A 12,544-nucleotide genomic window follows, 5' to 3' on the forward strand; every position below is an offset into this window, starting at 1 on the left:
AGGATGTAACACTCATATAACGTCTCATTCGTAGGTTTTTTGACCGTGCAGGTACAAAACAAAAATAAAATAAAATAAAAATGAATAGACATAGATCAGGATCATTTTATAGTTTTGATACTGCCTTTCAATGTTCCAACCCCAAATTCCCCTTTTCTGTGGGAGCTCATAAATGTAATTGAGGGTGCACTTTGAATGGTAATTTTCTTTTATCTTTTTGCTTCTGAAATTTATTTATTTTATCAACATAAGGATATCAGATAACTGGAGAACCAGGGACCTAACATGTATCCCTCTTGAGTCAATGTCTCCCACCAAGTGATCCAAAAATACACAAGTGAATTACAGCCACAACAGCTTCACAAAAATAAAACCAATGTACACAACATACACAGATCCCTAGCCTAATGCATCCCAACTTTACCACAAAAGGAAATAAACGAAAATACACAAACAACATGTTACAAAGTCACCGGTGCAGCACTGCTCATGACTCAGACCAATGTGGCCATTTGACATTAAAAATCTTAGCACTATTTTGCACATGACCAAGGGGCAGGCATTTCGACCTACCACTCTCCCTTAATCCTTTAACACCAGTGACATTTCCTTCAACATCAACAACCCAAACTAGTTGCGACTCTAGTGATATTTCCTTCCAAAAACAAAAAACCAGCTTTTGAATTTATGAAATACAAATTTACATAATCCAATCTTCCATATCTTTATATATGTAATGTACTTGGAGCTCCAGGGACCCTGCCTATCAGTGTCATCCATTAGAATCAGTCAATGGAGCAAGGACTTCTCTGTTATCAGCATTTGATTCTGCAGCAAGCTCAATAGGGGTTCTTCCCTGGTCATCCACGGCTCGAGGATCGGCACCCCTGCATTGTTAAATATTTCAGTAGTATACAATTAACCATGGCTAAAATGTAAATAGCATAAAACTCAAAGAATAAGTGAATCAGCATATGGCCCTTTATAGTACCTGGAAGGATCACTGAAATGACAATATTATAGAGTTGAAGCTGACTAGATAATTGTTGAAGGAACAAGGTAAACCATCATATAAAGTATATCAGACTTACCTTGAAAGCAGTAATCTCGCAAATGTAGATCTGCCTTTGAGAATACAGCGATGTAGTGGTGTTTGGCCTCTCAAATCAGTTGCATTAACATTAGCACCATACTGTAGTAGGAGCTCCAGCATGCCAATATCTGCAGTTTCACAAGCAAGGTGAAGTAGGGTGCACCCATCTAGATTGTCCATAGCCTGGCCTTCTTTAGTACCCCCCAAATTTAAAGAGCTAGTAGAGGACCAGTCCAATGTGTTCCCTGACAAATTAGAGTTGATATCATGGCTTGTCTGCTCTTGTAATAGCATTACTTTGGCAAGGGTTAAGGAGCTGCTGCATGTTTGCTCATAACCAATATTAACATCAATGTCAGAATTAACAATGTAGCGGTATACAGCTTTTTTGTCATTAGCACGAACAGCCTCCCAGATCTGTTGTGCCACCAAGAGACGGTATTGATTGTCCTTTGGCTTGCGAACAAAAAGCTTCTCTGCATACTGCCATGAAAATAGAAATGGTTCAGGCCCAGGGAGTCTGAATTACAGCAATTAGAAGGTAGCACAAAAGGCTCGATAGTATAAAAGAAAAAAGTAAATACATAAAGTACAGTTAGCATAGTAAATGCATCTCCACGTGTTTGAGCTTACAATCCAAAATGCAATCAAATAAGTTCTGCTCTTTACATAGTAATCATTAAGCAACAATTCAAGTCATATAGAGGGCATCACCCCACTCATTATACCCCTTCTGGGCATCTTAAAGCTAATAAAAAAATGCTAACAACTACTAATCTTGTTTAATAAATTATTTATGAAAAATGAAAGAGTATTCACTCAAACAAGTCCTCTAAAAAGAGCTCCTCATTAGACCCCGACTTGCAAGGGTAGGGATGAGGAAATCCTCGTATGCAGCCTTATCTTAGTATTTTTGCAAAGAGTCTGTTTCTTAAATTCAAACTCGGAACTTTTCAGTCACAAAGGAGTATATTTACCGTCAAAAAGCATAAATATTCAGTTATATAATTTTGTTCAGAAGTGTCAACCAAATTTATGAATAGAGCATTCCATATCAACATAAACATCAACACCAACAACACCTTTATCCCAAACTAGTTGGGGTCGGAATACAACAATCCATATATTAGCATAAAATGCAGTCATTCTAGTAAGTGATAACTATATCAGCACACACTCATGTTTAATCAAAATATCTGTTTTGGAGGACACGTGTTCTCGAATAAACTCCCACAAGTAACAGCAATGACAAAAGGAGAACAAAATCACATGATGCAACTATAAGCCAGAGATTTGGAAAATACTATGGCAGAGGGAAGCCATATTCTGTTGGAAATACCATACCAAGCTTTGAGACAAAGTTGAAAATGAGAGGGGAAGGAATTTAAAAAGGAAGTATTAAGGGCATGTTTAGTTTAAGAAAACGTTTTAATTACAAAAATGCCACCTTGTTTTACTTTGTTTCCTATTTTCAAAGATTTGTACAGGAAATGATGAAAACAACATTTATGCAATTATTAGTGAAAACAAGAAATAGAAACATAAAACGTTTTCTTAAACAAAACATGCCCTACTTTTCCTATTACTTAGACTCATATTTATACTAACTTTTAAGGCATGTATTAAAAGAGTTGTCTTTTCACTAATAATTCAAAATCATAAACTGTCAGCACATTGACAACTTAGTCTCCAAATTTCTACCACTAGTTTTATCTCAGTAATGTAAACAATTTATCAAGAGTGCTAATAAGATCTTATTTCTGAGAAACACATTCTTTTATGTGATGTCTAGAAATTCTAAGTGTATCCTACATTCTTTTCTTCTTCAACTTCCTCAATCTAAACTCTCATCCAGATGTGTTTGTGACAACAGTACTTTAAATTATTCCAAAATCAAAACCTTCATCCGTCCTCATTCCTAATTTTCCCTAAAACACATCAAAATGCTAAAGTAATTTTAACAGGTTTTCTTTTTAATACTAAATGACATCTTTCTCTGCTAGTAAGAGCTGAAAGTCTGAGGAGCCTGTGTAGAAGCAGGTTATAGTCATACCTTTGCATGGATGAACTTTTCCTTTACAGATAGAGAATCAGACTGACAAGGTTTGGTGATAAAAAGCATCAGTGGTTTATCGGACTTGTTCAACCTTCATGATTAGTAGAAGTGAATATCAGCATTACATAATAATAATAATAATAATAACAAAATGGATCTAATGCAAAGATATAATAATGGTGATTCTTTACCCTGTAAGATCAACCTGGAAGGCACTTCTCGATTGCAATAGTTCCTCCCAGACTGAGTTGGCAAAAGTATTCCCAAGAGACTGAAATAAACTTATCACAGAAGGTTCCCACACTTTAACATCCAATGTAAGTGATCTGACCTACAACAAAAGTGAGAAAAAGGAGCTAGCTGATCAATCTATTGAAGCCCCATCACCAAATAGAAGCTATAGTTAGAACCTAAATATAAAGAAAGGAAAGGAACTCAACCAGGCACAAGTATCATTTTACACAGCACCAAACAAGATACTTTGGTCCTAAATAACCAATATACAGGAAAGCATGTGATCAGTCACGAAAAGCAAATATTCCTACAATTACCCAATCTGAATGTGCATACTTTTCACAACAGGAGAGGAGTGTCTTCTCCAAATACAATGACGCCAAAATTATGTAATACACTATCAATTATTTGCTATTACAAAAGGCACTCAAACTTCAAACAAGTAGCTTCAATTGTAATCTTCATCACAATCCTAACCTCTAAGTAACTATAAAAAAAAAGGCACTTATGCAGTGGGTTGAACTTCATAAAAATATCTATCAACATTCATTGTGTAGTTTACTAGTTTAGTGTAAAGTTGGATTTCTAAAAATTTTCTTTTATAAAAGAATTTATCAGAAGAGAAAAGAAACAAAGAACAGGAGAATCAAAACCCTCTTAACAGGACAAGATACAAGTAAAAAATAGAAATTAAAAAAAGAAAGATAAAAGAACTCTCCATTCTCTCTGTATATCCAACAAATAATTCTGCCAGCCAATACTGGATTCCTAAGAATTATCAACTTACCAATAATGGTTCTTCAGTGAGAGATAATTCATGAAGACAGCCAGCTATTTCAAATTATACAATTTATATCAATTCCTTTTTCTTTTTTCTTTTCTTACACTATGTTCATTGTCAAGCATCCTTACAAATGACAATAAAAAATAAACAGATGATTTGAAGATATAACATAAACAAGGATCGAGGGAGTGCACTTGTGTGGTCTACCTTTGATATGTGCACGCCAAGGTTTCGATGAACACCAGAACATTCAATGCAAACAAGAACACCAAGATTAAGTGATGCCCAATCAGGTTCAGGGGCACCACAATCAGCACATTTATCATTCCCACAAACTCTTCGCAACACATCAATTGGCTTCTCACTTTTAATACAGGATCGAGGCTGGTGCAAACTTCTTGAGGGGCGTTCCGGATGCGCAGAAGCAAGACTTCTATCAGCTGTACAATCCTCAACAGCACAGTGATCAAAATCTGAACTTTCAAAAGAACTACTCTCACTGGTAGACCTATGATGACCACTTCCCATGGGACTTGCAGGCAACAACTGATAAAAATAGGTAACATTAATCAAATTGACTGAACTTTTGTTGCTAATAGTAAGCAAAAGTTCTTAGCAGTTACCCTTTCAGGAATCTGAGAACTCAGCAATGAGGCAATAACACCTGTGATCTTTTCAATCCAATCCATTTGGTCTAGCGCACTCTCTGCCTGCACTGACAAGCATAATTAAGGAATGAAACTATAAAGCCTTAATCACCATCCCTGTATGAATTAAAAAAATCCAAAAATCATATCTAATAACCTGCAAAGTGTAGTTCTTAGTTGGTGAAATGATCCGGAAGCAAAACCTCAAATCTGATTGGTCAGCATCAACTTTGATGGTTGATGTAAGCAGGTTCACAGTGTGATGAGCAACAGATTTCTCATCATGTACTCCACCATGATAATGAGAAGACAGCCATCGACTTAAAAGTCCAGAACCAAGCTCAGAACTATTCCTCTGACCAGAATGTTGACTGCTAGACCCCTATATATGATAAATAACCACAACAATATAACGTGAAATTTGTTAAGACCACCCATATTAGCTTAAGTCCTTCATAAACCAACTTATGTTTCACAATAGACTTCTTACTGATGATTTGCTGCATTGTTTACGGTAGTAATACAGCATTCCCCGACTGTCAAGAACAAAAAACCTCCTTTTCCAGTCCCCCCTTAAGTTTGAGGAACGCTTTGAGAGATAACCTTGTCGAATAGTTTGAACCTAGCATGACGAAAAAAGACAAGAAAATTATAAAAGTAAACCATCGGGGGGAAGTAATAATTTCCAGGCCTCTTTTCAACCTTTCCCTTTGCAGCAGATTGCATAACTGCCTCTATCATCTTATGTGAACTTCTACCAATGGCTTGTATACCATCTCCATTAGGAGACCCATTAGAACCATTTGAAGCCCACCTACTCTCTCGATCAATCTGTCGTTTGTAATCTTGCATTCTTTCATTGAGAGCTGCTTGTTCATAATTGGACCTTTCTCTTGATTGCTGAGCATAAGTCAAGACCTGCAAAACAACTAGCCTGGAGTTAATCATTTTCACTCTGGCTTAATTGTTTGCAAATTAAACACCCTTGATATACCGCTTGATGATAATTTCATCAATGACCTAAGCTTCCACACACGGGGGTGGGGCGTTGGGGTTAGTTAAAGACAAAGCAGATTTCGAACCTGGTTAATATATGGCTCCATTTGGTGCAACAATTCATACCCCTACAAGTACAATTAATTGAAGATCAGCACGTTTTGACAAAGAATGTGGGAAACAATAATTTAAACAATATGCCTACCTGTTTGAAGTAACGAAGATGCGCATCCATGGTCCCACTGACTGCTTCCAAAAATTCAAATCTCTTCTTTGCTTCAACATTTGACAAGGCAGTAACCTGGACAGAGACTCTTCAAGTTTATTTGTGAAATACAAATGTAATGGTAACAGTAATTATTTATGACCCTCTGATCAAATGAATTTACTAACCAGATTAAACCGAGCTTGCTCAAATGTAGATCTTGCACTATGAAGCTCCTGAAACATTTCCCAAACATATAAGGGTATAAAGAATGGCATATATATACCAGCATAAATCTAAGCTGACCCAACACATAAGTCGCGTAAAAGCCTACCTCTTCTAGGGCAGTAGCTACATCACTTTTTGTCCCCTTTCTCAGTGACAGAAACTTTTCTCGAGTCTGCAAGAATAGCAAATTTAGCAATCATTAGAGAGAAACTTGCTTTTGCAGCTTCTAATACTGTTGGCTCTACTGTAGAGGTGTATTCCAATATTCAAGAGGTAAAGCAGCAATAGCAAATCCAATACAAGCCGTGAGTTGCAAAAATATATGTTGCCCGGCATTTTTTCCACTTTTGCTTTTTAAGCACAGACCTGGGTTTGGTTCGTGTTAGTAGTTGATTCAAATTGCTAAATCCATTATATCTCCATTGATTTCATTCTATTTGAATGAATCATTATTATAGGCAGTAGGCTTTGCATTCGAATTCTCAAAGCAGGAGGAATATACTACTACATGGGAAAATTATAAAGAATTTGTGAATGGAAATGCACCTGGTCATAAATAAGGCTAGCCTTGTCAAAGCGTTTCCGTGCTTCCTGCACTAAGAGAGGATCCCTTAGAACAGAAACTAAGTCCATAATTCACTCACAAATTTTAGGTGATATTCAAATTCAACATTACCAAAATAAAACCATATATAAGCTATTAAGTTTAAAAAATTTCCAATAATCAAACATAGCTCATATATAGGATTCTTTAAGGCAACATTATAGGAGCTACACTAGCATGCATGACAAAAGGAAAAATACTGAAAAAGCTAAAATTTAAAAATTCAAATAAAAAAAATACAATTGTGCAGCTGCCTTATCTTTTGCTCTCCACTTGCCTCTCAACAACATGCAGATAATTAATAAGTTCCTTTGATGTTGAGAAAAAGGCCCAACAGCTGTTTGGACAAAAGAACCAAAAACTTGACAAGCTTCTCTAGGAGTGACATCCATCCATGAATTTCATTTTTATATAGAATCTAATAATAAATACTTTAGTACTACTCCCTTCACAAGAGCACTATATGCTCTGGAGAATTCTTACTCGAACCATAAATCCTAGACTCTAAACAAAGAAACAAAAGTGAATTGCGAGCAAAATAGATTTTAAATAGAGCAAAGTCATTCAAAAGAGCCTACCACTTAAGAAATTTACAGACTCAAGTATGAAAAAAGTTCCATCAGCTCTCACATTAGTTTGTACACATCTAACTGACAAGGTAAAAGAAATTATCACGAGACTTAAAAAAAAAAAAAAAAAACATTACCTTGACCTCTTGCAAATCCATATTGACAAACTGAAGCAATCTGTCATTTAACATATGCTCAACCTGAAAGAAAGAAGCAATCCATGTTAACAGTAAGTAAACATTGTCGCCAAGCACTGATGGGCAAAGGCAAAAAGCAGAAAAGCCAGGATGATACTTCCAAATAGCTAACTACAAAAGGTAATAATGGGAGTCATCTTTCAAATTTTATGCTTTGACCTATAGTGTTGCCACTGGATCTTAATTATTCATTCAGACAAAAGAAGGGAATACACCAAGATGGGAGGATAAGAGATCCTCCTTTTTCCTTTTCTCTTTTAAAATGCATCATTAGGAGTCAGTAGCAACCAGGAATAGATTAAAAAGTACTTCCACCACAATATTTTACCTGTGATCGAAGAACTTCCTTGTATGTCCCAATTTCTCTCAAGGCTATAGTGAATTTGGTCATAACAGGGCCTGATGTGCAGGTAGAAATGCAATCAGAAATCATCTCACTACTGTTTAGGCTTTGTAGTCAAAGATAACATACAGACTTGACATCAAATTATGAAGTCAGATAATCCCAAGTACAGTCACCTTAAATTATAGAGAAAAATGCAAGTAAATTATCTCAATGAGAATTGAAATTGTCATAATGAAAGTGTAACATAGCAAGTTAAGCATAACAAATCATAATTTTTTATGACTGGCAGTTTATCTGGGGTAAATAGAAAATGGAAACATTGAAAAAGACACTGAGAAAAGAGTAAAATCAACAGCCAGGAGGAAAAGAGCCGAGGGCGGGGGGGGGAGGAATACCTCCAAAAGCCACACTGATGGGATCATTATGCCCACCACCAAAAGTTTCTAAGGCACTTGCAAATGCAATATCTCCATCATATGCCTCCCCAAGTCCTTCGCTGGAAAGTACAAAAGTAAGAGCAATTAGAAGACACACAAATAGTTTCATATTACATCTCTAACATGTTCCCTCCCTCAGCATTGTGGGCTTAAAGCATGAACAATACACAACTCCATATACCTTATGCAAGGATCGAACTCTAGATCACGTAATCATAGAAACTTTGGTACTATACCATGAACGTGAACCAACTATCCCAAAAACTTAAACTGTTAGGTGAAAACACATGAATGGTGTTGTATTACATTTCTAACATGTTATGATAAGCTGTGAGAAACATCAAGCAATGAAACTATAAGAACAGAAAAATAAACCCATTAAAACTTTTCCTTTGGATGATGGACAATGGTTGTTGTATCATAATAATCACATAATAAAATAATTAAAATAAAAAATGAGAAATGCTTCATGGAGGATGCATTAATGTAACATTAAAATCATCAAAGCTTTCTTCTTTTTTTCCTCATAAAAAACATATTAATTTTTTATTAAAATATGGTATCATGTTTCCTCTGCAATATTGAAAATAAATGTTCTAAAAGATACAAAAGTAGAGGATGCTTTTGAAAGGATAGGTTCACAACAGTAGTTAACAAAAATAATACTAATGATCTGTTGGGATAGGATTGTGGAATGTGTGGGCTGTAGTTTGGAAATAGAAACCCATTTATTTGTGCACTGCCCATTAGCCACTTTCATGTAGAAATTCTTGTGATTCATTCCAAAGGTTTAGCACAAGTAAGAAAGTAAAAAATTATGGTGCTGTGCTGTTTATGTCGTTTTTAGGTTGAAAAGGATTGTTTCCATGAAACTCTTTGGTGTTCTGTACATGATTTTTTTAATGGATAGAGTGGTTTATAAACAAATCATCTTGATAGCTTTTGCCGTGATTTATTTTGTGCCTTCGTCAAGGACATCTGACCCCTTATTTACCTCTTCCGCACTTGTTATCAAAACTAATTTTTCTATCCAAAAGACAAATATACTTGAGGCTGATTTTATGTAGCTTATATAATAAGGTCGTGAAAGAAACAAGCCGTAAAAACTAGCCCAGACAACAACAGACTACAGAGCTAGGCTAATCCAGAACTAATAAACAACATTTGAAAAGAAGACATATAACTTAAAAGAATAAAGTATTTAAAAATATATATATAAACTGAAATTCGCATGGCAAAGATGCTTCCACATAAACAAGGATAACAGATATTATGTCAGCAGTTGAGCATGTTCCCAAAGATTCATGGCCATTAATCATTAGACATTGATAAAGATAAGATGCAAATAACTACATACGTGTATTTTCTACATCCTTTGTAAAATTTTAAACTTCTCTCTCTCAAAGATTCAGCACTTTCCTCCATGCATTGTATCTGTTTCACCAAAGAATTCAAGGATAAATAATCTTAGCATAAACCAAGTCAGTTAAGAAAGAACCAATCAATATAATAATTGAAAATGACTGCATTGTATAAAATTCTAAAACAAAGCGGGGAAATAAGTTAAAAATACCAGCATCATTGTTGAATGCAATGCAACACAATGACAAAGTATCATACATACTATGGAAATTTGTCATTAAATAGCTCCAACCACCATGAACAAATAATCTCAAAGAGAAGAACCGCTAAATTTCTAAATTTACAAGGGATTGCAGTTATCAAGTCATTCAACCAAAAAGCAATGAGTATAATTCAGAATCTCCAAGAGATACTTCAATGGTTTACGAAAGCATAAAATATTATTACAAAATTTACATCAAAGTCCAATATTAGAGAATAATGGATTATTTAATATCAGAATACCAACATGGTTTAGCGTAGCAATTGGGAATAGATTGTTAAGTTGTGAAGTAATGAAACAGAGCAATGCACTACTGATTTAAACAATCTAGAAAAGTTTAACATTTCTCCTCATGTGCGAGCCTTGGAGCAGCAGTAAGGTTGTTCATTGTGACCGGAAGGTCCCAAGTTCAAGTCTGGAAAATAGTCTCTTTGCAAAAACAATCAACCTCACCCCTACCCTTGCAAGTCAGGGAGCCTTATGCACCAGGGTTTGTCCTTTAACATTTCTCCACATTTAGGGGTTAAATCTTCTTACCCCAGCTAGTGGTGGGGTAAAAACAGGGGAAAAGCCTATGGATTCTCTCGATAGAGCTCTTGCTTGACCGTTGATGCCTTCCTCACTCTTACTGCTCACCAAATCTCTACCTAATTTTCAGCCACCCATCGCTCTCTTTAACCAGAAGACCCTCCAACAGTGACTCCATGCACCGTTGATTGAGTGTGCCAAGTCCCAACACATTCCCCCTTACATGTCTGACTAACCTCATGTTACCTCAGAGACCAACAAAATGTAGATTACCTGGTCGGGATTCACTTCCAGATACCGGCATTTTTCGTATCCAGGTGTGCCACTAGTACAGACCATAAGTCTATGCAGGGAACAGCAGGCCATGACCCATTGCTAGAAAACACAGAAGCCTATGGAGGGAACCACTTTCTTCTTTTTTTGTGGGATCCTTGGGATTATTTTAAAGAGAAACAAAGCTTAGACTTTTTGAGCATTCAGATTTCAGAATATTCACATTTCATTTGATAACATCGAATACCATTTACAACATGCATGAAATCAAGCCTCCATTTTCTTTCCAGAAACACTTAAACCACTATTACTCACACATTAGTTACACACCCTACCCTTTAATTGGCGTTACATCCATTACACACAACATCAAAAATTAAACTGTGAGAAATAAAAAAGAGAGAGAGAAGATCAGAGAAGAAAAGTGAGTAACCTGCTTGCGGAACATAGGAGAATCATCGAGCTTTGCGAATTGCATTTTGAATCAAACCAGCGATTCGTGTGTTTGTGTTTGTGTTTGTGTTTGTGTTGGTCTAAGAGTAGGTATGATTGCATCACCAATGCTCGATCTTGGAATCAAACTCTCTTAACACTGAAAACCATTAGCTTCAACTTGAATCCACTTTTCAGTGCCCTCAGTTTCACTTCACACCACCACCTTCGAGCTCAAACCCTAGCGCAGCACAAAATAAAAATATAAAAATAAAAAACACAAGACAAACAACCTTGGAGTTTGAGGTTACATATGATTTGATTTCGATGTGTGTTTTTTTGTGTGTTAATGCTTCTCACATCAAAGTGAAGTGAAGGGTAAAGTGAAACTCTCAAGAGTCTATTGGGAATTGTTAAACCCAAAATTTCACTAATCAAACCAAAATTTCTCGAATCCCATGTGTGTAACAGACACTCACATAGATTAAAGTCACAACCATTGGGTTCCTTTTTATGCACCTTTCCCTTTCTTGCCCCCTTCTTTTTCTTTTCTATCTTTCCCTTTTTATTATCATATTCATCGTAATAATTACCATCGCATATTGGTTTATATTTTCTTTCGTTTAATTATACTCTATTTAATACAAGTTAAAATTGATATCTAATTATTATAATGATAACAAGAGATTTATGTTTCTTATTTCCTATACATACATAAAAATATATAAAACTTATTTTATTTTATTTTCTCATTTTTTTTTATTTAGGAGATAATATTTTCTACATGAGAAATAATAATATATAATAACAATAATGAAAGAAACAATGTTGTATGTTGGGTTGTACGAGAAGAGAACGGCGTTATTTATTCCAATCCAACAAAGTCCAAAACAAGTAAGCAAACACCAAGACCTTGTTCGATGGGTTGTGTTACGTCACGCGCTACAGCGAAGCGCGTAGTTAATAATTGTTTATGTGAAGAAGAGATGCTTCTGATGTGTGGTGGACCAAAACTGGAGAGTTTCCCTCCAATTTCGAGGACCGTGATTGGGGTCCCACGCTCGCATGCTCACCAACAAGACAACAATAGTCAATTTTTTTTTATTTTCACCAAATTGTGTTATTGCTTATTATATTTATATTTACTATTTCGGGTATGGAATAACAGGGTGGTAAAACATGTCTGCGCTGTTAACGTCAGATTTGTGGGGTAAATTATTCAATTCGAATATAATATGTTTTTGTTTACAGATGAAAAATTAAAATCTGAACACGACTTTGTAAGAAATTT

The 12,544-nt window shown here is 35.5% G+C and overlaps 1 protein-coding gene across 1 annotated transcript; it reads right to left on the minus strand.

Moving 5' to 3' along the window:
* Positions 1-282: 282 nt before the first annotated feature.
* On the minus strand, positions 283-11,771 carry LOC133310150 (ADP-ribosylation factor GTPase-activating protein AGD3). Its single transcript, XM_061511044.1, has 19 exons — positions 11,255-11,771; positions 9,754-9,830; positions 8,355-8,455; positions 7,942-8,012; positions 7,554-7,616; positions 6,790-6,834; positions 6,350-6,415; positions 6,204-6,251; positions 6,016-6,111; positions 5,897-5,938; positions 5,517-5,732; positions 5,305-5,436; positions 4,972-5,196; positions 4,791-4,877; positions 4,375-4,713; positions 3,341-3,480; positions 3,147-3,240; positions 1,092-1,576; positions 283-887 (listed from the first exon to the last, which is right to left on the minus strand). Exons 1-19 carry the CDS (start codon positions 11,297-11,299, stop codon positions 773-775), a joined length of 2,487 nt encoding a protein of 828 aa, XP_061367028.1. The 5' UTR covers positions 11,300-11,771; the 3' UTR covers positions 283-772.
* Between the last annotated feature and the right edge of the window lie 773 nt (positions 11,772-12,544).

This window comes from Gastrolobium bilobum, unplaced genomic scaffold, assembly GCF_033153095.1.
Source record: "Gastrolobium bilobum isolate Gb01-03AN ecotype WA unplaced genomic scaffold, APGP_CSIRO_Gbil_v1 utg24462, whole genome shotgun sequence".
NCBI classification, from domain to species: Eukaryota; Viridiplantae; Streptophyta; class Magnoliopsida; order Fabales; family Fabaceae; genus Gastrolobium; species Gastrolobium bilobum.

Excerpts from the sequence above, each read along its gene's own strand:
- LOC133310150 (XM_061511044.1), bottom strand. The coding sequence starts at position 11,299 with ATGCAATTCGCAAAGCTCGATGATTCTCCTATGTTCCGCAAGCAG. Across the intron at positions 8,013-8,354 it reads CATCAGTGTGGCTTTTGGAG|GCCCTGTTATGACCAAATTC; the intron begins GTATTCCTCCCC and ends CCTGCACATCAG. Across the intron at positions 5,939-6,015 it reads ATCTTCGTTACTTCAAACAG|GGGTATGAATTGTTGCACCA; the intron begins GTAGGCATATTG and ends TTGTACTTGTAG.